This window comes from Aspergillus viridinutans (genome assembly GCF_018404265.1).
Source record: "Aspergillus viridinutans IFM 47045 DNA, scaffold_12, whole genome shotgun sequence".
Taxonomy (NCBI): Eukaryota; Fungi; Ascomycota; class Eurotiomycetes; order Eurotiales; family Aspergillaceae; genus Aspergillus; species Aspergillus viridinutans.
In genome coordinates, this window is record NW_025091228.1 from 377,269 (window position 1) to 395,796 (window position 18,528).

Genomic DNA, 18,528 nt, shown 5'->3' on the forward strand with positions numbered 1-18,528 from the left:
TATTTGAAGCGCACGTTGAGGCTCGGATTAGAGAACACAGCATATGTCTTCTGATGATACAATGTTACCTTCTCCAGAAACATCGGCCTCCCCCGAGGCCGCCGACAGAACCCAGTCAAAGACCAATCCCCGACGTTCCGGGCCGTCAGGACCTCTGCAAGGCCAGAAGAGTCTATTTCGAGTACCCATGTACCGGTCGTCCGGTACTAGACCCTCAAACAGCGAGAGATCCACTGAGGGTGTATACCATGCGCGGCGGCCGCACCGCAAATCCCGCTCCGGCTGTCTACCGTGCAAGAGAAGACGAGTCAAAGTACGTTGCCTTCCTGTTTTGTTCTGGCCTAGGTATTGTGGAGTATGCTGATGGTTCCAGTGCGATGAAACCCAACCTCACTGCCTGCGATGCCAGAAACATGGCGTTACATGTGTATATGCCGGTCCGGAGTGCCCAACCAATGAAAAGGGCGTTGTTTCTGTATTCATTGAGAAAAAGCCCGAGTTGGTATCGCCAAGCTCTAGCCAGTATTCAATGTATCTCCTTGAAGTGGCAGAGAAAATAGATGAGCTGCTGCAGCTAGGCTCAAAGAAGCGACATTTATCCGATGCCGTTCGCGCTCTGCATCATTTCCATCACGCCACCACGCCTACCATTGCCACTCAGCGCGTACAAATACTCCTGAGAAATCAATTGATGCAACTAGCCTTCAATGTCAGTCGGCCTGCATCCGAGCTTGGTAGATATAGCTGACAGACTCAGACACCACTCCTCATGCACACCATTATAGCGGTGGCAACCTCCCATCTTCGTTATGTTGTGCCTGACAATACCGCTTACAAAATGGCCGAAGCGTACCACTGGCAGCAGGCCATCAGCCAGTACTCCAAGGAGCTCGGCTGCGCAGTCGGTCCGCACAACATGGATGCTCTCTTCTCCACGTGCCTCCTCATGACCGTCCACGCGTTCCAACTGGAGGAATACAACCCCCGCAAGTCCTTTGTCTTCTCCGACGATCCACAAGCCCTGAGCTGGCTCACTTTACAGGGCGGCCTACGTCACCTCCTGGGGCTTACCAGACCCTGGCTGTTCATCAGCATGTGGTGGGAGGTTTTTATGGAGACTCGCCATGAGAGTCAAGCCTTCGAGGATCCCCCGCCAGGACGGGAGGGTCTGCACCCGGAGCTGGCTGATATCTGCGGTATTGACGACACAACCACGGAAGACAGTAATCCGTACCTGGCGCCGCTGCGGATGCTCACGCTACTACTGCAGGCCGAACGGTCCATCAAGAGTTTCTCCAAGTATACGACCTTCATGGGCCGGTTGTTGCCGAGCTTCTGGGCACAACTAGCGAAGAAAGACCCGCCGGCGTTGATCATTATCAGCTGGTGGTTGGCGATGTTGGACTCTACTCGGTGCTGGTGGGCGGAGACCCGGGTGCGGTCCGAGTGTGCGGCTATCTGCATGTATCTCGAGAACAGCGAGGATCCGCGTATCCTGCGGCTGTTGGAGTTTCCGGCGGAGGTTTGTGGGTATCTTCTCAAGCATGTTCGGGAACGTGCTGAGATGGAGGGGCCCTTATTTATACCATATGAGCCCTCTCAGCTGGACATTGATATCCAATGAATGTTCATTCATAAACAACTCGTCATTATTATAGATGCGTATGATGCAATATTCCAATCAAGACTCCGTCCAATTGCGCCAGCCACCCAATCCTGCATGCATAGCATGATGTGGCTCAATCCCATTATTCAAGAGCATAAAGAACGCAATGCGTGCATCCGGCCATTGAGGCCAACCATTAATTACTGTAAGATGCCGACGAAACACCAACTCTGAGCCACGAAAAAGAAACCAACCCCCAAATGATTACTGCAACATCGTTACTCGTTAATCACCTACTCTCCCACGAGAAGCGCCGCTGGCTCTCAGAACTCACCCTGCCATGCCCCGCAAGATCCCGCGGCAGACACTCCCGCCGAAACACCGGCCTCGGCTGCGCAATATGCGCCATAGGCGGCGGCGGAGGGAGCGGCGGCGGATTCAACGAGGAGATGGACATGGACCTCGACGGGGCAGGCGAGATGCGCGGCGAATACGGCGGCGGGGGCGTCTCCCTCGTGGCCGTCGAGGTGTTGCCGTAGCTGCTTGGGAAGGAAATAGCCGAGGAGACGTCCGAGGTGAGCTCGTCCCCGTCTGTGCTGGCAAAGTCACGCGGGTTCTTCTCATCACGCAGCGAGGCGATGGAGCGTGACGAGGAGATGGGCGGATCGCGCATGTGCGCTTCCAGCGTCTTTTCTTGGATGCTGCTCATCGGCCGTGGGGTGTACCGTGGCAGCGGAACGGGTGGGGTGTACCCATCGTCGTCGAAGGTCATGTAGACCGGCCCTTCATCGGGATGATGGTGAGGGGTGTGATGATGATGGTGATGGGTTTCGGCCATTGCTCGGCTTGGAGCCGGGGCTGATGGTGCGCGCGGGGAACCCTTCGGGGCGAAGCAGCCGCATAGCCCGCTGAGAAATGACATGACTGAACTTTTTGTACGACGAGGGCTTAAGGAGATCCCTGATGATATGGAAAAATATAAAAGTCTACTTTATCATACGTGTATATGCAAAGATAATGAGTAGTAATGGATTCGGCTCATCAATGGAGACCAAGTAGTAGTCTGGAAGACGCTCGGATCAATGGATTGTCGAATGGCAGCAAGGCTGACTCGAGGAGGTGTCTGGATATCACAGCAACATGATGCTCAGCGGAGTCCAGTGTGATAGCTGGACGGATGAACAGTCATTGAGCAGAAGAGGGAATACAGAGAAGAAAATAAAAGAAAGAGAGAAGCGAAGATGACAGAAGTTGGCTACGTATGTGCCCTGGCTGTGCCTCACTGCCTCAGGCCAGTGACAGCGCCATGGACTCAGGCACCCATATTATCTCGTGCTGTGATTGGCTGCAGCATTTACCGATAAGATACGCCGCCCCGCCGTATTTATGCCTGAGGCACCAAGAAATCTAGTTTATCGGTGATTTTTTCCCGATGTACCTGTAACACCCTCCATCCAGCGCCATAGACACTCTTTTCCCGTCTAAAAGAATAATAAACGAAGCCAACTGCATACATACAATGTGGCCAGACACAGATTCTAAAGATGAGCTTGTAACCATCATACAATCAGTCAAGCCTCCCACCGTCCCCGCGCATCGCTCCCACGACCCCGCCAACAACCTCAAGCGCACCGATCCCTACCAGTTCGGCTCGCGCTACCTCGAAGAAGGCGACGATGTCTTCGAGTTCAACGCCTGGGACCATGTCGAGCCGGACGAAGAGTTCAAAGCCTTCGCCGAAGTCCAATACGCCAAGCAGCGCGAATCTCCCGTCTCAGACTTCGACAAGCAGCGCTTCAACAAGGACCCCGCGAAATGGTGGAATCTGTTCTACAAGAACAACACGGCCAACTTCTTCAAGGATCGCAAGTGGCTGCGCCAGGAGTTTCCCGTGCTTGCGGAGGTAACGCAGAAGGGGGCGGGCAGGAAGGTCGTGCTTGAGGTTGGTGCTGGGGCGGGCAACACCGCGTTTCCGCTCATCACGAATAATGAGAATGAGGAGTTGATGGTGCATGCGTGCGATTTTTCCAAGACCGCGGTCCAGGTTATGCGCGAGAGCGAGCACTACGATCCCAAGTTTATCTCCGCGGATGTGTGGGACGTGACGGCCGTGCCGGATGAGGAGAGCAACGGACTTCCTCCGGGGTTGACGGAGGGGTCGGTAGATGTGGTCATTCTCATCTTCATTTTCTCCGCTCTGGCGCCCAGTCAATGGGACCAGGCTATTCGGAATGTCTATCGGGTGTTGAAACCGGGTGGGCTAGTTCTGTTCCGCGACTATGGGCGCGGCGATCTGGCTCAGGTGCGGTTCAAAAAGGGTCGGTACATGGATGAGAACTTTTATGTCCGCGGCGACGGGACTCGGGTATACTTTTTCGAGAAGGATCAGCTGGAGGAGATGTGGGGGACCTGGACACCACAGAAGGGCCTGCAGATGGCCGAGGACAACACCATCGCGGCGGAGTCCACCGAGGGTGCATTCGATATCGAGAAGATAGGCGTTGATCGCCGCTTGATTGTCAATCGCCAGCGGAAACTCAAGATGTACCGCTGCTGGATTCAGGCTCATTACAGAAAACGCGAGACACCTGCCGCTGTGGAAGTCGAGAAGACGGATTCTTGAATTCGCGTGTGACGCAGAATGCCACTTTAAACTGATGGAAGAATCCCTCCTTCATGAGCGACGCAAAAGTTGAATTGTTGCTCTTGACACTGGCTGCAGGTCACCGCACGTCCAACCGTCGTCAATTTCACCCCAGCAAGCGCAGTTTCAGCCACATTAGTGTCTCTATCTTTGATCAAGATAGGACCAACATCTGCAGCCGCTCTCGCTGTGGACCTTGAAAAACTTCGCTTAGAGAGAAGTCTTCGAGCGATAGCCCTGTGACGTTAGTGTCCGGCAGTCAGGGCGGTCTCAGCAGAGATATAATGATGTTATGACATGAAGCATATAGACAGGGTAGAGTACCTGCATTCAGTTAATGTCTTGTCAAGTTAGCTGGCACAAACAGATTTGTTCCGACATTTGCTCATTCTTTTCTCTTTGAATTGCACGCTCCCGAGAAGGAGCATTATGTATACCAAGAACTGATGTATGTACTCAACTAAATGACAGCAAGTCGCAAAAACCTATGTTCGACTAAAGAACAATAAAGCAGCTAAAAATTAAGAACGGACTTGGTCTCTGAGACATGCACAAACAGCTATACAACGGCGCTGAGATTCCAGCAGGAGTATTTACAAGAAGGGATCTCGAGAGAATTGACAAATCGCAAACACAGAATCAGCAAAATGAGCAACGCTCCCCATGCAATCGCAGTAAGTCAATAGCAAGGGCTCAGAATCAGCGCTTGAACAAGTCTATAACAAGGACTTGCAGGGGACTGAGTCAACCGCTGACAGATACGTAACCGTAAGTCCTTGGGATCAATGTCTAAATGCTTTTGTGTATGGCAATCAGAAAATGTCGTAGAATCTCATTCGTCGCCGATCGTGCGCTGAGCGCCGAATAATTTGCTCAGACGCCCTTCATGCCGTCAAGCTGGGACATTCCCCCTTAGCTCGGACGAAAGCATTAGCGAACAAATCCTGCATGGCGCAGTAGTGGAACAGTATACCACCGAGCACAGCCAGGTGCCAGATGTTGTGGCTGCCACCGAAGTAGTCGAAAAGCCCAGGACGCCACCGCTCAGGAACCCGAGAGGCGTAGATGCAGGCACCGGCAAAGTAGACCAGAATACTCTTCATGACGGGAGCATAGAAGTAAAGACACCAGGCGAATCCGCGGGTATAAGTGAGCTGGAACAAAGGCGCAAATCCTGTAAGCGCAAGCGTCACATAGAACGCCACACGAGCCCAAGCCAAGTCGTTGCGATTGAAAGTGGGATGCCAGGGCAGAACGACACCGCCGACTCCGAGCGACATGGTCAGCAAAATATATGTCCAGCGAGAAACGGGCTCGCAGTAGAAAGCCGTGTACTCGGTCGTCACAATAGAGGCGGCCACCAGAAGCGAAATCCCTGTGTAATCGACACACGCGAATCTCTCCATAAGAGGCTGGTTGGCAATGCTGTTCATGGTGTGCCACAGGGTACTGCAGACCAGACACTTGCACGCAGCAAAGAAAAATACAGCAGCGATCGCCACATCGGTCTTGGTGCTCAGGTGGAAATTAGGATTGAGGGGGTAAAAGTAGAAGGCGACCGAGAGGACAATGAAGAGACCGATCAGGTGCGACCAGATATTGACCGTTTCGTTGCAGAAGCTAAAGACGGACATGAGACATTCCACCTTTGATGAGGAAAAGCGATATCCCTGCAAGATGTGGGGGTTGATACGCCACGGTTGAGGAAGGTCAGCGTAAGTGATCAATCGCTGCTCTTGAGCGAGTAAAATGGCATGATTAATGCTCTCCCGTAGCGAATCCTTGGCTCGTCGAGCTTGTTCTATCCCCTCGTCGACCACCTCACGAGCGTGCACCAGCTTCGAGTCGACCGCCTTCCATCCGTCGTCCAGAGCACCATAAATACCGCGATCCCGAACCGCATGGGCTCGAGATTCCAGCTCGACCAGGAAGGACTCCATCAGGCGTACTCCGGCTTGAGCCTTTTGTTCCAGCGTCTCCTTCGTAGCCAGAGCATCGTTGTAGCGATCCTCAAGGGTTTCGACCAGGATCTTCGCTCGCTTCTTTCCACCTCCCATAAGCTCCCCGGAGGCGTAGGAGCAGGAATCCCTCACGGCTTCAAGTGTCGCATACGCTCTGCGAAGACTCGAGTCGATCTGAACCATGTGCGACTTTCGATACTGCTCGATCCAATGCATGCGTCTCTCCAACTCCGTGAGGAAGAGCTCAACCTGATGAACGTCAGAACAGAGTAAGCTTTTCACAGCTGGGCTTTGACCCTACCCTCAGAAAAATAGCATCGCCATCATAGTCACAAGACAGCCTCCGAGCCGTATGGAACGAGTGCCTACGCCTTCGATCGCGCAAAAGACTGGTTTCCTCGCTGGGAGTCGACGCAAAAGACGTTGAGGAAGCGTCCGGGTACGACTCGAGGGTCACAGATTGCGTTGTGCAGGCCATTGTTGATCAATAGACAACTCAAAGCCCAGATTCTTCCACCACCTTGGATATCTGGATCTCAAACCCGCATAGTCTTGTAGGTTTGTCGAGGGTCGATTGAGGAGTTGGCTCGCTGTTGTTATTGTTGGGAACTTGGAAGCTGAAAAGCGGAACCTCGGAACGATATTCCAGATCGACGAAAAAGTACGGAGTAAGGGGAGAGTCGATAGTCGAGTGAAGAGGTTCACAGTAATTGCTTTTATATCAGTCAGGAACTGCTTTAAGATGAGATGACCAGACACAAAAGAGTGGAGAGAAAGGGTGATGAGAGCAGGCAAGTCAGACAGCCAGAAAAAGAGCGGGTGGGGGGAGGCGATAATCTGTAAGACGAAGACGAAGACAGATTGGAGGAGAAATGAGGCCAAGAGGGGCAGCAGATGGGATCATAGGTTATAGTAATCATCAATCAGAAACCCCAGCCTCTTCATGTGAAAATTAACAGGTAGATAGCTAAGGTAAGGTAAAAAGATATTCAAGCCTTATCGCTTCGATCCAAGTAACTATGTCTGTGCTGCATTTCTTTCTCCCCTCATGATCCAGATAATAGGTAACCGTCTTTCTTCTCCATCTCCAGCCCATGAGCATTCGCCGTCTCTCCACGTTCTCCGATACTTCTTTCTCCTCGGTCAGACCTTCGCCACTCGTTTCTGCCCAAGTTCTGTCAATCGCTCCCCTCCATTTCAATTCTTAGCAAATTCGCCATGGCTATCGGTGACATTGTCTCCGATCCCTCGTTGCTACCCGTGTTGAGGACCTGCGCCGAGACGCGGGAGCAATGCGAGAAGCTTTTATCTTTGTTAGATCCCACGGCACAGTCTCCTTCCTCCGACCAGGAAGAGGCGCTTCTGGCTGCCTCTAAACAGCAGAAGCAGCTTTTCGCCCTTCTGGCCCAGCTTCGTGGTCAGAGTCGGGATGCTATTCTTCGGGTTCGCCAGACGAAACAACTTACGGCCGAAGCTCGTCAAGAGATCGATCGGTTACATCTGCAACTGCAGAATCTGTATTATGAACAGCGGCATCTGACTGGCGAAATTGCTGCCTGTGAATCATATGAGTATGTAGACCGTTGCTTCAATATTCATTCGGCTCCCTTGCGTTGGACTAACAAGTCGCTGTCTCTTAGTCACAAATACCTCTCCCTGCCATTGATTCCCGTGGAGGAGTTCCTGGCCCTTCATCCCGAACATGCCGACCTTGATTCACATGAACTTATGATTGCACGCATTAATCACGAACATGCCGAGCGGGAGAAGCTCGAACAGGCGCGACAGGAGCTTCTGAAGCGCAAGCAAGCTTTGATCGCAGAGAACAAAAAGCGGAAAGACGACCTGGCTAGCCTGGACCAAGATCTTGAACGGTTCATTGATGTAAGTCCTTTGTCTTTCTCGATATCGAGCATCAATTCCCTCCAATGATTATTTGCTGACAATCGATTGCAGGCAGCAAAACCGATCCAGAAAATCTTCGAGAAGGAATACTAGACTGGGACCTTCTTCATTCACTCTTTTCCTTTCGTTGTTCTCATTCAACAGGCGCATACTCTGAGATACCCGGCAACATGTATTATAAACTCCTAGGGAAAGGACTTTGTTTTCTTGCAATCTACATCATTGTCTTTTATGGTGGCGTTATCGGTCCTCGGTTCATCTTTGCAGAATAAGTGATAAATGATAATCGTAAATACTTGATCTCGAACAATGTAAACGTTTAATCTATCATGAAGGCTTGCAAGTTGTACGATCCTCTCTTGTAGCGAGCGCCCTCGCACCTCGGCGGAGTTGATGCTGCCACTCTGTTCTCCGCCTTCACTCCGCCTCCTGTTAGATACTCTCCCAGCACAACGGGTGCAACGCCATCGCTCATGCAGGGACGAGTACACAAAGAATGTCCTGGTCATGACTAGCAAGCATGAAGACCCCCGGTCTTCCATACAAACCACTGCACAACCTTCCAACCACCCCACCATGAGTTCCAAGGCAAGCGCGCGACAACTTCCTCCGCCTGAGAAGCCAGAGGCTATTCGGACTCGATTCGGGGTCATTGCTGCATTCTGGACCGTCATCATCTTTCTAGGATTTCCGATATGGTGGAAGACAACATCTATCTATCGGGCTCATTTGCCCGTCCAGGAGATGGTCGATTGGGCCACTGGAAAGGTAAGCGTATGCTCCCGCAGTCCACCAGCGGAGAGTTGTTGGATCAGACACTCATGTAGTACATTATACAGACCTGCCGTCCTGTATTTCCTCTCGAAATCCGTTTTGAGACACCGTCTATGCCTATCCCAGAAGCGCAGCATCTTCTCCGAACTACGCAGCATACCCTTGACGATCTGAACGAATTCTCCGCCCATCACCTCCGCCTGAAACTGTCCGAAGACACAATCGCTGCGGAAAGCCATGTGAGCGCGCAAGCCCCGTCGGTACTTGCTGGTTCAGGCAAACCTGATACCGCGTTGACAGTTCGACTGTTACCTCAGGAGGATTTGGTTGCTCCCAAAGCAGAGCTTCATTCCGAAACGACCCAGCTGGATATTATGTATCCCCCGAGCCAGATTCCCGCTCCCTCATCCTCCAACTCACCCTTATCGGCCTTCATTGCGAGCGAATTACAGAGCCTGTTTACTGAGGAAAAGGCAATCATTGTGCAAATCCTGTCCGATGGCAACCTGGGCAGCGCCAACACCAACACTCCTCCATCTTCGAACAACCAACAGCCCTTGGCGGTTCTCAACTCCATCTCGCCGCAACTGGCAGAAAATATCAGCAGACGGTTGAGACGGTCCATGAGGTATGCCGAGACCTATCACCTTGCCTTTTCTCTGTTCACGCCCGGCGCGGAGCCCTCCTCGTGGGACATCCATGCAGCTGTGGAGGAATACATTTCCCCACTGCTGCAAGCGCTGGAGCCAGTTAGCAACTTCACTGTCGACACGCAAGTACAGCTATACGCGACCTTTTCTCCAACCGCACCCAAGCCCGAATATGACGAGGCGCTGGCAGCTTGGACCTTGAAGAAGGAAGATCTGAGTGCCTTCATCAACGCCGCCGAATGGCCTTTGAGCCCTAGTATCGGAAACGGCCCAACAATTAACTTCATTCTCTATGTACCTGAGCCTTCACAGTCGCCCATGCTCGTCAAGGAGGGCGGTGCGACCAGCTGGATCATCCCTCAATGGGGCGGCGTCTTCCTTCTCAACCCTCCTCTGTCGACCATCCAAGATAAACCCTCCAGCCCAGCCCATCTCTCCAAGGATTCACTGCGCGCCGCCTTCTTGACATTCTCCCACCAGCTTCTCACCTTACTTGGCGTTCCCACCACGCCTACCTCCCTCCCCTTCCGTCTGCAAACGCTCATCCGCGTCCGCGCCGCGACGCTCCTCCTCTCCGCATCGTCCACCATGGGCTCCCTTGCCCGTCTCACCGAGTCTCTCCCCTCAATTCCCATCCCAGCAAATGTGGCCGCATCTGTATCCACCACTCTCGCCCATCTGGCCTCGGCATGCACTCATCTCAGCGAGGGGCGCTTCGAAGCAGCTCTTGCCAGCGCCCGCGTCGCGGAAACAGAGGCCGAGCGCAGTTTCTTCGAGAAGAGCATGGTGGGGCAGATGTATTTCCCGGATGAACATAAAGTGGCCGTATACCTGCCCCTGCTGGGGCCTATTGGTGTCCCCCTTGTCGTGGGGCTACTGAAAGAGGTCAAGAGGATTATTTCGGATCGTAAGGCTAAGCGGGCGATTCGTTCATAAATAATTTCTTCATTCGCTTGGTGTAGTATATAGTATTCCCTTATTCGATATGATAATCAGTTTGACGCTTTCGTCTGATTAGTTACATGGTCATAGGCACCAAAAACTAGACTATTAAATTCAAATGGCGAGACAAAGGACAACAGCATATGTGCACAGCACGGTAAATAGTGTATACGCCAACAGCTAATAAAAGAATCACACCCTTTTCTCTATGCAAACGAACGAATAGAGACACATAAGAGATAAAGCTGTCCGCCATCAACAAGGCAGGTTGAAAAACAAGAGAGGCAAATCAGATAGGTCGCAGGGGACTTTTGCTCCTTGACCTAGGGGTCTCATTGACCCTGTAGCTCGGATCACCCTTGCTATTCTTAAACCCTACCTGATCGATCATCTCTGTGAAGGTTGCACCATTCCCCAAGACGATAGTCGGGTACGGCTCTGGCTTGAGAACACCCGTCGAGGCGAACGTCCCCGGCGGCGTATAGACCTTGATACTCTCCGTCCTGGGCATGCGAGCCTGCTGCGGAGGGGTCAATGGCAACGGGGGCGGCTTTGACGCCATCTGGCTCGGCTTGGGTGTTGAGCCGAACAGGCTCTTGACGCGGGTCCCTGTGCGTTGGAGCATTGAGCGTGCGCCTTCGGAGTTGCGTTTCAGGGATCTTCGTAGAAGGAAATCGGTTCGGTAGGCGTTCTCTTCGGAGGGAATGGGGTCGGAGATGCCGATGAGTGTTCCACTTAATGTTCTCTGGGTGTGCTGTGCGATCTTCACAGACGGGGGCAGGTTATTGTTTCGTCGCCTCATGAGGAACATTGCCAGCAGTGCTAGGACGGCCCCGAAGGCGGCACCCGGGAAGAAGCCGGCAATGATCGCTTTCGTTGGAAAAGAAGGGCATGCGCTCGCCATAGCGGCTGAAGTTCCATGGCAGCTAGAAGCAGCACTCGAGGCGGACGAATCCGCTGGATCAGATGCCGTTATGATAGTCGGCTGGACACCATCGGTTGAGGACGCGGTGTCTGTGACTTTCGAGGAAGTAGTTGCAGTTGTTGGAGCTGTAGATGTTGTAGATGTTGTAGATTCTGCAGAGGCTGTTGTGGAAGCAGAAGGACGGCTGGAGGTTGTTGTGGTAAGTGAAGATACTGAGCCCGTGGCTATCGAAGAAGTCGATGTGCTCATGGCGCAAATGCTATTGCTTTGGCAGCTGTATCCGAAAGGACAGCATGAATCCCCGCACTTCGGCAGAGTATCGCCAAGCCGTATTGTCTTGACCACAGCTTTTGGGTGGAGTGTGGCATTTTGCTGTGTCACATCGCAAGTGATCGGCTCAATAAAGGCGCAACTTTGCCCGCTGGGGCAGCAGATGGCGGAACTTCCGTTATCCAGACCCACGCAGGTCGATGTGGACGGACAGCAAAAAGAGGATGGCAGATTGGAGTTGTTGCATTGCTCGTACGATGCTGGACAGGAGTCAGAGGCCCGATTCATCAGGCTGTTGAAGGCATAGCTCGGTGGGATGGTGGTCACAACGGTGAAGGCCACCAAGAACGCAGTGAAACTTGACCTCGCCATTTGGCAGTCACAAGGGTTCTTCAGATGACAGATTTGCAGTATGTACTATTGATCGTAGAAAAGATGAGTTCAAGAAGAGATTAGTCGATTAGAAATGAATCTTCCCAGCAACAAAGGAACCTAATCGCGAGAGAGCCACACTTTGAAGCTGAAAGGACTGTAGAGAAAGAACAAAGAACAATCTGCAGACCACAAAAAAGATCAACAACAAAGAGATCGAGACCAGAGTGAGAGACAAGAGTTTGATTCAATGCCCAAAATAGGCATCAGGCCATCATTTAAGGAACATCCAGGGCCATGACAGCTACAAGCGCCGTCATCTCAAAATAGAGACGGCAGATGGGGCCCATGGTAGATCGCATATTGACGGAACGATCTAGGTGCTCAGAATCATAACAGCTATTCTTTGAGGCGGTCCAGTTGAAGGCATCCCATTTGACAACGCAATATTGGCCTGAGACGAGGGCGCGTAGAGTGTTGACTGCGAGAAGATGCAACAGACCGTCGATGGGCGGTTAGCAGGCTGAGGAAGTAAATCTCTGGCCGCTGATTGGCCGACTCCGGAAACGCCTTATCTCAGCAACGCTAGTCCCAATACAGCAATTTCGCATCCGCGATGGAAATTCTGCGGCCGTGAAGATGCTCTCCATTTGATGTTCAGATCCCTCAATTCCACGCCCTCATCATGTTGAACCGACTCCTCCGGCCGCAGACGCCTCTGCGTGCATTATCCGCTCTTTCTCAAGTAAGCTTTCCCGCTTTCCTGCAGTCCTTGGCTTGCAGTACAGAACTGATTGTTCCTGATAGAAACCCATCTCCGCCCTCCCACGCTTCCAGACAAGACAGTTGCACCGAGTCCCCCAGTTGACGCACGATGCGCACTTCAAGAAAAATGGTATTCCAGAGCTATTGTCGCCAGAGGCATTTGACTTTGCTTGGACGCAATACCAGACTCTCCTCATTGATAAACTGAATCTCTTGACACAGGGTGAGAAGAAGACTTTCCGCAAGACCTCTATCTTCAGCTTGACTAGCGCTTTGGCAAAAATCTGGAATTGAGTTTAACATGGGGTCAATATCTGACTCTTGATCCATAGATACTGTCGATGCTGATGCGAAACCCGGGGAACTGCTGGTCAAGTACTCCCGGCGTCCGGAGATGGCCTCCGTTTTCAACTACGCCTCAATGGCTCACAACAACCACTTCTTCTTCAACTGCTTGGTGAGTAGATGGCAAGGAGGAGCATAATATCCGACCGGACGCATCTAATATGTTTGTGCAATAGTCACCCACCCCTACTCAGATTCCCGACAAGTTCGCCAAGGACATTATCGACACCTGCTCCTCCGTCGAATCCCTGAAGCTCGACTTCCTGGCAACCGCCAACGCCATGTTTGGACCGGGTTTCGTATGGCTGGCTAAGAACCTTGAGCGGGAAGGATTGATGCACATTTTCTGCACCTACAACGCAGGCTCGCCCTACCCTGCTGCTCACTCCCGGCGGCAGCCGGTTGACATGGCCACCCATAGCCCCGACGCGCCTCTTGGCAACATGTACGCCGGCTCAATGGGTGCGCACTCACTGAACCAGAAGAACATGGCCCCCGGCGCCGTAGACGTGCAGCCCATTCTGTGCGTCAACACCTGGGAGCACGTCTGGATGATGGACTACGGAATCGGCGGCAAGGCCGAGTACCTGGAGCGGTGGTGGGACCGGATCAACTGGGAGACTGTGTTTGACAACTATAACGCGGTCAGCTCGATGAAGGGCGCCCGCCATGCGGCCAACCGGAATCGCAGCCTGAGCATGCTATGAAAAAGATACCTACCGGATGCATGTTTCGATAATTGAATTGTACTATACTATACTAGCTTTTGACAGCATTGGCCAGGCTTTGTTCAGGGGGTTTCTTTTCTCATGTGTTGTCTAAATGTACAGCGATTTGTCTCGAGATAGAGATACAAAATGGAAAGAATGCGACTGATCCTCTATACTATACAATTCCATGTACCCTCGGCTTATGCATACCTCTATACAACCCAATAGCCCAAATCTATAATGATTACCTCCCCTCCACCTCCCTAATCCTCTTCTCGAACGCCTCAATCATAACGCCGGCCATCTGCCCCTCAACAGCGCTCATCATCGCCGCATGGAACTGATTCCGAAACTCGAACTGAATCTCCAGCTGCACCCGCGTCTGCACACTTCCCCCTGGCACCGGCACCAACTCCCACTTCGTACTCAAATACTCAAAAATCCCCTCATTCGCCCCGGGGAATATTCCCCCCTCCTGCCCATCCTTCGAATCCACGCCGAACTTGGCCCCGCTGCGCGCATCGACAGTCCAATTGTCCCGATTGCAGTCCACGCGCGAAGTGAAGGTTTCGCTGAGGGGCCCGTAGCCGACTGTTAGGAAGGCGCGCGTCGGGTACCCCGTTTCCGGGTCGCGGTGGGTGACGGTCGAGGCTGTGAGGAAGGGGAGGAATTGCGAGTAGGATTCGACCGAGGAGATGACTTTGAAGAGCGCGCTGGGCGGGTAGGGGAGGGTGCGGGCGGCGGTTAGGACGCGGCTTTTGTTGTTGTCATTACTGTTGCCGTTACCCGGGGGGAAGAGGGAGGAGAGCGAGGAGAGGTTGAAGGATCGGCGGGTTGTGGTTGTGAGTGGTGTTGAGCGAGGGTTTGGAGTTGGTGTTCGTTGCTGATGCGAAATGCGTGGGACGAGTGCTGGCGAGGTCGGCGCACGGAGAATGGTGATGTTTGTTCCGCGACAAATGCGTCGTAGTGGTAAGGATGGTTTCATTCTGTGTGTGAGGACTTGCGTAGATGTGGATGCCTCTGCTGCAGACGTGAGATAGGGCAATTGACTGCTCCGTACTCCGTACTTTTTTCTTTGCTGCAGGATCCACGCGGGACGTGCCGAACGGCGTAGTTTACTTGTATAGCGACGTCATGGCCATTGAGCACAGAAGACACGAGTCTTGTTTCTTAATACTTTCTTGTATCATTGTTAAATATCGGATCTGATTGAATGAATCACATATAAACCTGAACCTTTGTCGTATCCCGAGTTATATATGTAGGAAATGCTTATATATATGGCACCCAACCCAGAAATGCGCCAGTTAACACATGTAGCAGATCAGCACCATCACTAGAAAATTTATACACAATCAATCAAAAGTAGCTATCATTAATTTCTCTACAGAGGCCAATAAGCAGATCTTATGTCCCCAGGCCAGGATACCAAAAAGTGCGCGCGTTTTCGTCTTCAAAGCCTCGGATTTGCTGGTCCCAAAGACGCTGAGGAAGGTTAGCAAACCTGGAACGAAACAGCCTCAATGTTCTTACCCAGTCGAGGTTGGTCGGCGCGTCAAGCATTTCTTCGATCACATCTAGCGAGGTAAATGGCGATTGCATTGCATTGGTCTGGTCGTGGGCAAGCACGGACGAGGGATCTTGCTGATTATAGCATCCGTCATACGGGGGTGGTGAAACTACAGTCCGATGATTTAGTATCTTGCACAAGCGATCAAGCTGTCATCTTACCATCACTCGTTGTATTGAATTCTTGACCACTTGAGCCACTGGTTGAGTCTACTGCATGTTGCGCGCTTTTCTTGACACAACGAAGCATGATTGACATCGCAGCATATGCTTTTTGTGCATCCGCCGATCGCCGGCGCATGTCCTTGAAAATCTGATGGGTTGTCTCCAGGGCTGATAGAAGGTCTTCACGGCCTTTGATGATCACTGTCACGTCGTTACATTGACTGTTCGTTCCTGGCTCCGTGGGATGGCCAGGGGAGAGTTCGAGGCAGATAATCATGGCTGCTAGTAGGTAGTCTGTGTTTTGTATAGAATTCGGGAATCGCTTTTCGCGGTACAGCTGGCCTCCAGGCTGAGTTTCATGGTGCAGAACTGCTTGGTGTCGAAGGATCTGTTTCGCTGCGGTCATACAGACCCAGCGAGAATACGTATATCGCATATTGTCGTGGAATTCCGCCAGGTACCTCCGGTGTAAAACGCAGCGGCACTTCTGATACAGGATCTCCAGTGTGACACGCTTGAGGATTAGGTCAGATGGGTCGGTGATTGACTGCTCCATGGGCCTAATCCGTAGGATCGACGGAATCTGATCGTGTGCTTCTTCAAGATGTCGATCAATTTCGAGCGTTTGCTCGTAGGTCACCGGTTCCCGTGAGTATGCAAGATCTGATATTCGTCCAAAGACAGACATGATTCTTTCCTTGGCCCTGGTATAGCACAGCGGAGTGCGCTCGGTTTCTGGCCGAGAAGGTGGGAGTTCTTTCGTATTCTCATCGTAATCTTCATCAAACAAATTCCGTGGCAGCTCCACGTCGTGTTGCCAGGCCTGGATTGTCCGAGGTAGTCCAACTTGGAATGAAATCAGGGTGTCGAGTTGGCTCACAACAGTCCATAGACGTCGTCTCATTTCCCCTTCAAACGCTGACATTTTAGGGAAATTTCGGGGATCGCGATGGTACCCCATCCGCATGGCAAGCCTTATAGTGAGTCCGAGCATGAACGAGACTCCGGCTTGGGCATCACAACTTGTGAGGAATTCTCCCATTGTATACAGAAAGAGTGCCTCAACTTTGTATCTGCCGGGAGTTATATAGTTTGCTTGGACCAAACATTGTACAGTACGTTTGCGGAATCTGGTCGTGGCGACCAAGTGGTCCCCCAGGGATTGGGGTACTGGTTCCTCTATCGTATTCAAAACTGATACTGCCAATGTAAAAATAGCATATAGCAGACCGAGCCATTGGAGAGACACTCCCTGTGGATTTAGCCAGAATTGGTTATACTATGTTCTGTCAGTCATCTGTGAGCGATTGATCTTTGATTAACTGACCTCCTTCTGGAATGTTGGGAAATGGAGAACGACTTGTAATGTCAGTACCTGCGTAGAGTTTCGTACGACAGGGCATGCGTACCTAATAGTGGCTCTTTAGAATGGAGGAACTGTGAAACAAGTCTATCTGCTACTGGTCGTGGAGGAATATCGGCGAGAAGTTCCTCCTTGCTCGCAGGCTTGTTCAAGCCGAGTAGAAGAGCCGGCGATGAAGAGTCGAAAAAGTCGTCATCCATAATTTCTTCCTCTGATTCTTCGTCCGTTTCTTGTTGGAGGTATCCCTTGACCTCGTTTACCTTGCAGCATGTTCGTTAATACACGGACATGCAATGGAGGCAGGTTGCCTTACCTCCTCGAGTATAGCACGCCAGTGAGCGCCATCGAAATAGCTCGACCCTGCTTCATTTTCCAGGAGTCTACCAGTGCTTTCAGGCGCGGTGCCTCTCCATTCAGGTTCCATGCTTGAAGGGGGATTCTGCAGCACCGCTGGAACAACACTCCCTGCTGTTCTAGACGGGGTATTCTGCTGCTCTGACGCACTGGAGGCTTGGCTTTGTTCGCATGACTTCTTCTGAGTAAATGACAAGATCAGGTTCTCAAGATGTTGCAGGCGTTCTTGCACAAGGGTCGGGCTTGTTCGACCCTGCGATGACCTTCCTCGAGGGCCTCGGCCAACAAAGGTGCAGGATGCAGCCTCCCCTCTTTTCTTGCAGTTGGTACATGGATATGTCCGACAACATTTAAGCCTAAGTAGACATGCATCAGCACAAAAATCTATGGCTGCAGCGCAAAAGACGTACTTCCGGCTTCTACAGGTAGTGCATGACAGTTGGACTCGGCTCCTCTTCTTCTCCTTGGTCGCCATGCTCGGGTTCTGAACGTTCTGGACGTGGGGTCCTGTCGTCAAGTCGGTCATCCTGGATGAGGAACTACATCAAATATAAAGATGTGATAAAGGATTCTGTCATTGACGTGAGATGGAATACATGTTGCCTGGCTGAACAATGAACACAAGGGAAAGGGAAGATGGTCAGATGGCTTCCCGGTCTCCGGACTTATCTCCGCGCCAACTGGGAACATCTCTGATTTCAACATCGACTCGTTTGCCAACTATCAGCACTTTTCTCCAATGGTGTTTCCGCAGGCCTACCACTACCAGAAGTCCTACTCGACAGCTAAGGCAATCTTCACAGTTTCCGATCCGCCGCTCTGGTCCCCCTTCCCCTGTCTTTGAGTTGTCTAAGACCTAACAATATATCCGGCGGCCAGACCGGTTAGGTACTGTTGATCTCACCAGTATTAAACCTTTCTTTTTCAACACGGTGTCACTTTTCTAAAGAGAAGAGCTGGGTTTCCCACTATGATGCGCCATATCAGGACGGGACTCAAACTGAAATGCAATGCCAGAGGTGCATACGAGCCCCTGAAGAAGGCTGGGTGGGAGATTGCTACATAGCTTGATCCGTCATCCGAAACTGCAGTCTTCGAAATCCTAAATCAGATTTCCAACCGCGTCCGTGGAATATTCTGATAGGCTTGTTGGTGTCCTTCGTCTGCATCTGCAGCCAAATGTCATTATCACTAAATCCTGGCAAGCA

General features: G+C 51.8%; 10 protein-coding genes across 10 annotated transcripts; 5 read left to right on the plus strand and 5 right to left on the minus strand.

Moving 5' to 3' along the window:
* Window positions 1–61: 61 nt before the first annotated feature.
* Window positions 62–1,624, plus strand: Aspvir_002539 (Zn(II)2Cys6 transcription factor domain-containing protein; the record flags this gene model as incomplete). Its single annotated transcript, XM_043274137.1, has 3 exons — window positions 62–313; window positions 374–709; window positions 758–1,624. The coding sequence occupies 3 exons, from the start codon at window positions 62–64 to the stop codon at window positions 1,622–1,624; spliced, it is 1,455 nt and encodes a 484-aa protein (XP_043130072.1).
* A 271-nt stretch (window positions 1,625–1,895) lies between these two features.
* Window positions 1,896–2,528, minus strand: Aspvir_002540 (uncharacterized protein; the record flags this gene model as incomplete). The annotated part of the gene is made up of 1 exon (XM_043274138.1): window positions 1,896–2,528. The coding sequence occupies one exon, from the start codon at window positions 2,526–2,528 to the stop codon at window positions 1,896–1,898; it is 633 nt and encodes a 210-aa protein (XP_043130073.1).
* Window positions 2,529–3,125: 597 nt separating this feature from the next.
* Window positions 3,126–4,229, plus strand: Aspvir_002541 (tRNA(Thr) (cytosine(32)-N(3))-methyltransferase; the record flags this gene model as incomplete). Its single annotated transcript, XM_043274139.1, has 1 exon — window positions 3,126–4,229. One exon carries the CDS (start codon window positions 3,126–3,128, stop codon window positions 4,227–4,229), a length of 1,104 nt encoding a protein of 367 aa, XP_043130074.1.
* Window positions 4,230–5,134: 905 nt separating this feature from the next.
* Window positions 5,135–6,689, minus strand: Aspvir_002542 (hemolysin III family protein; the record flags this gene model as incomplete). Its single annotated transcript, XM_043274140.1, has 2 exons — window positions 5,135–6,460; window positions 6,513–6,689. 2 exons carry the CDS (start codon window positions 6,687–6,689, stop codon window positions 5,135–5,137), a joined length of 1,503 nt encoding a protein of 500 aa, XP_043130075.1.
* Window positions 6,690–7,429: 740 nt separating this feature from the next.
* Window positions 7,430–8,209, plus strand: Aspvir_002543 (uncharacterized protein; the record flags this gene model as incomplete). The annotated part of the gene is made up of 3 exons (XM_043274141.1): window positions 7,430–7,782; window positions 7,852–8,095; window positions 8,168–8,209. The coding sequence occupies 3 exons, from the start codon at window positions 7,430–7,432 to the stop codon at window positions 8,207–8,209; spliced, it is 639 nt and encodes a 212-aa protein (XP_043130076.1).
* Window positions 8,210–8,692: 483 nt separating this feature from the next.
* On the plus strand, window positions 8,693–10,476 carry PIG-S (GPI-anchor transamidase GPI17; the record flags this gene model as incomplete). The annotated part of the gene is made up of 2 exons (XM_043274142.1): window positions 8,693–8,884; window positions 8,956–10,476. The coding sequence occupies 2 exons, from the start codon at window positions 8,693–8,695 to the stop codon at window positions 10,474–10,476; spliced, it is 1,713 nt and encodes a 570-aa protein (XP_043130077.1).
* Window positions 10,477–10,771: 295 nt separating this feature from the next.
* On the minus strand, window positions 10,772–12,049 carry Aspvir_002545 (uncharacterized protein; the record flags this gene model as incomplete). Its single annotated transcript, XM_043274143.1, has 1 exon — window positions 10,772–12,049. The coding sequence occupies one exon, from the start codon at window positions 12,047–12,049 to the stop codon at window positions 10,772–10,774; it is 1,278 nt and encodes a 425-aa protein (XP_043130078.1).
* Window positions 12,050–12,734: 685 nt separating this feature from the next.
* Window positions 12,735–13,866, plus strand: sod4 (mitochondrial 37S ribosomal protein mS42; the record flags this gene model as incomplete). Its single annotated transcript, XM_043274144.1, has 4 exons — window positions 12,735–12,794; window positions 12,857–13,037; window positions 13,147–13,271; window positions 13,336–13,866. The coding sequence occupies 4 exons, from the start codon at window positions 12,735–12,737 to the stop codon at window positions 13,864–13,866; spliced, it is 897 nt and encodes a 298-aa protein (XP_043130079.1).
* Window positions 13,867–14,113: 247 nt separating this feature from the next.
* Aspvir_002547 (ubiquinone-binding COQ10-like protein) lies at window positions 14,114–14,854 on the minus strand (the record flags this gene model as incomplete). Its single annotated transcript, XM_043274145.1, has 1 exon — window positions 14,114–14,854. One exon carries the CDS (start codon window positions 14,852–14,854, stop codon window positions 14,114–14,116), a length of 741 nt encoding a protein of 246 aa, XP_043130080.1.
* A 422-nt stretch (window positions 14,855–15,276) lies between these two features.
* On the minus strand, window positions 15,277–17,846 carry Aspvir_002548 (putative C6 transcription factor; the record flags this gene model as incomplete). The annotated part of the gene is made up of 7 exons (XM_043274146.1): window positions 15,277–15,354; window positions 15,403–15,548; window positions 15,601–16,882; window positions 16,931–16,962; window positions 17,013–17,226; window positions 17,280–17,676; window positions 17,731–17,846. 7 exons carry the CDS (start codon window positions 17,844–17,846, stop codon window positions 15,277–15,279), a joined length of 2,265 nt encoding a protein of 754 aa, XP_043130081.1.
* Window positions 17,847–18,528: the final 682 nt, after the last annotated feature.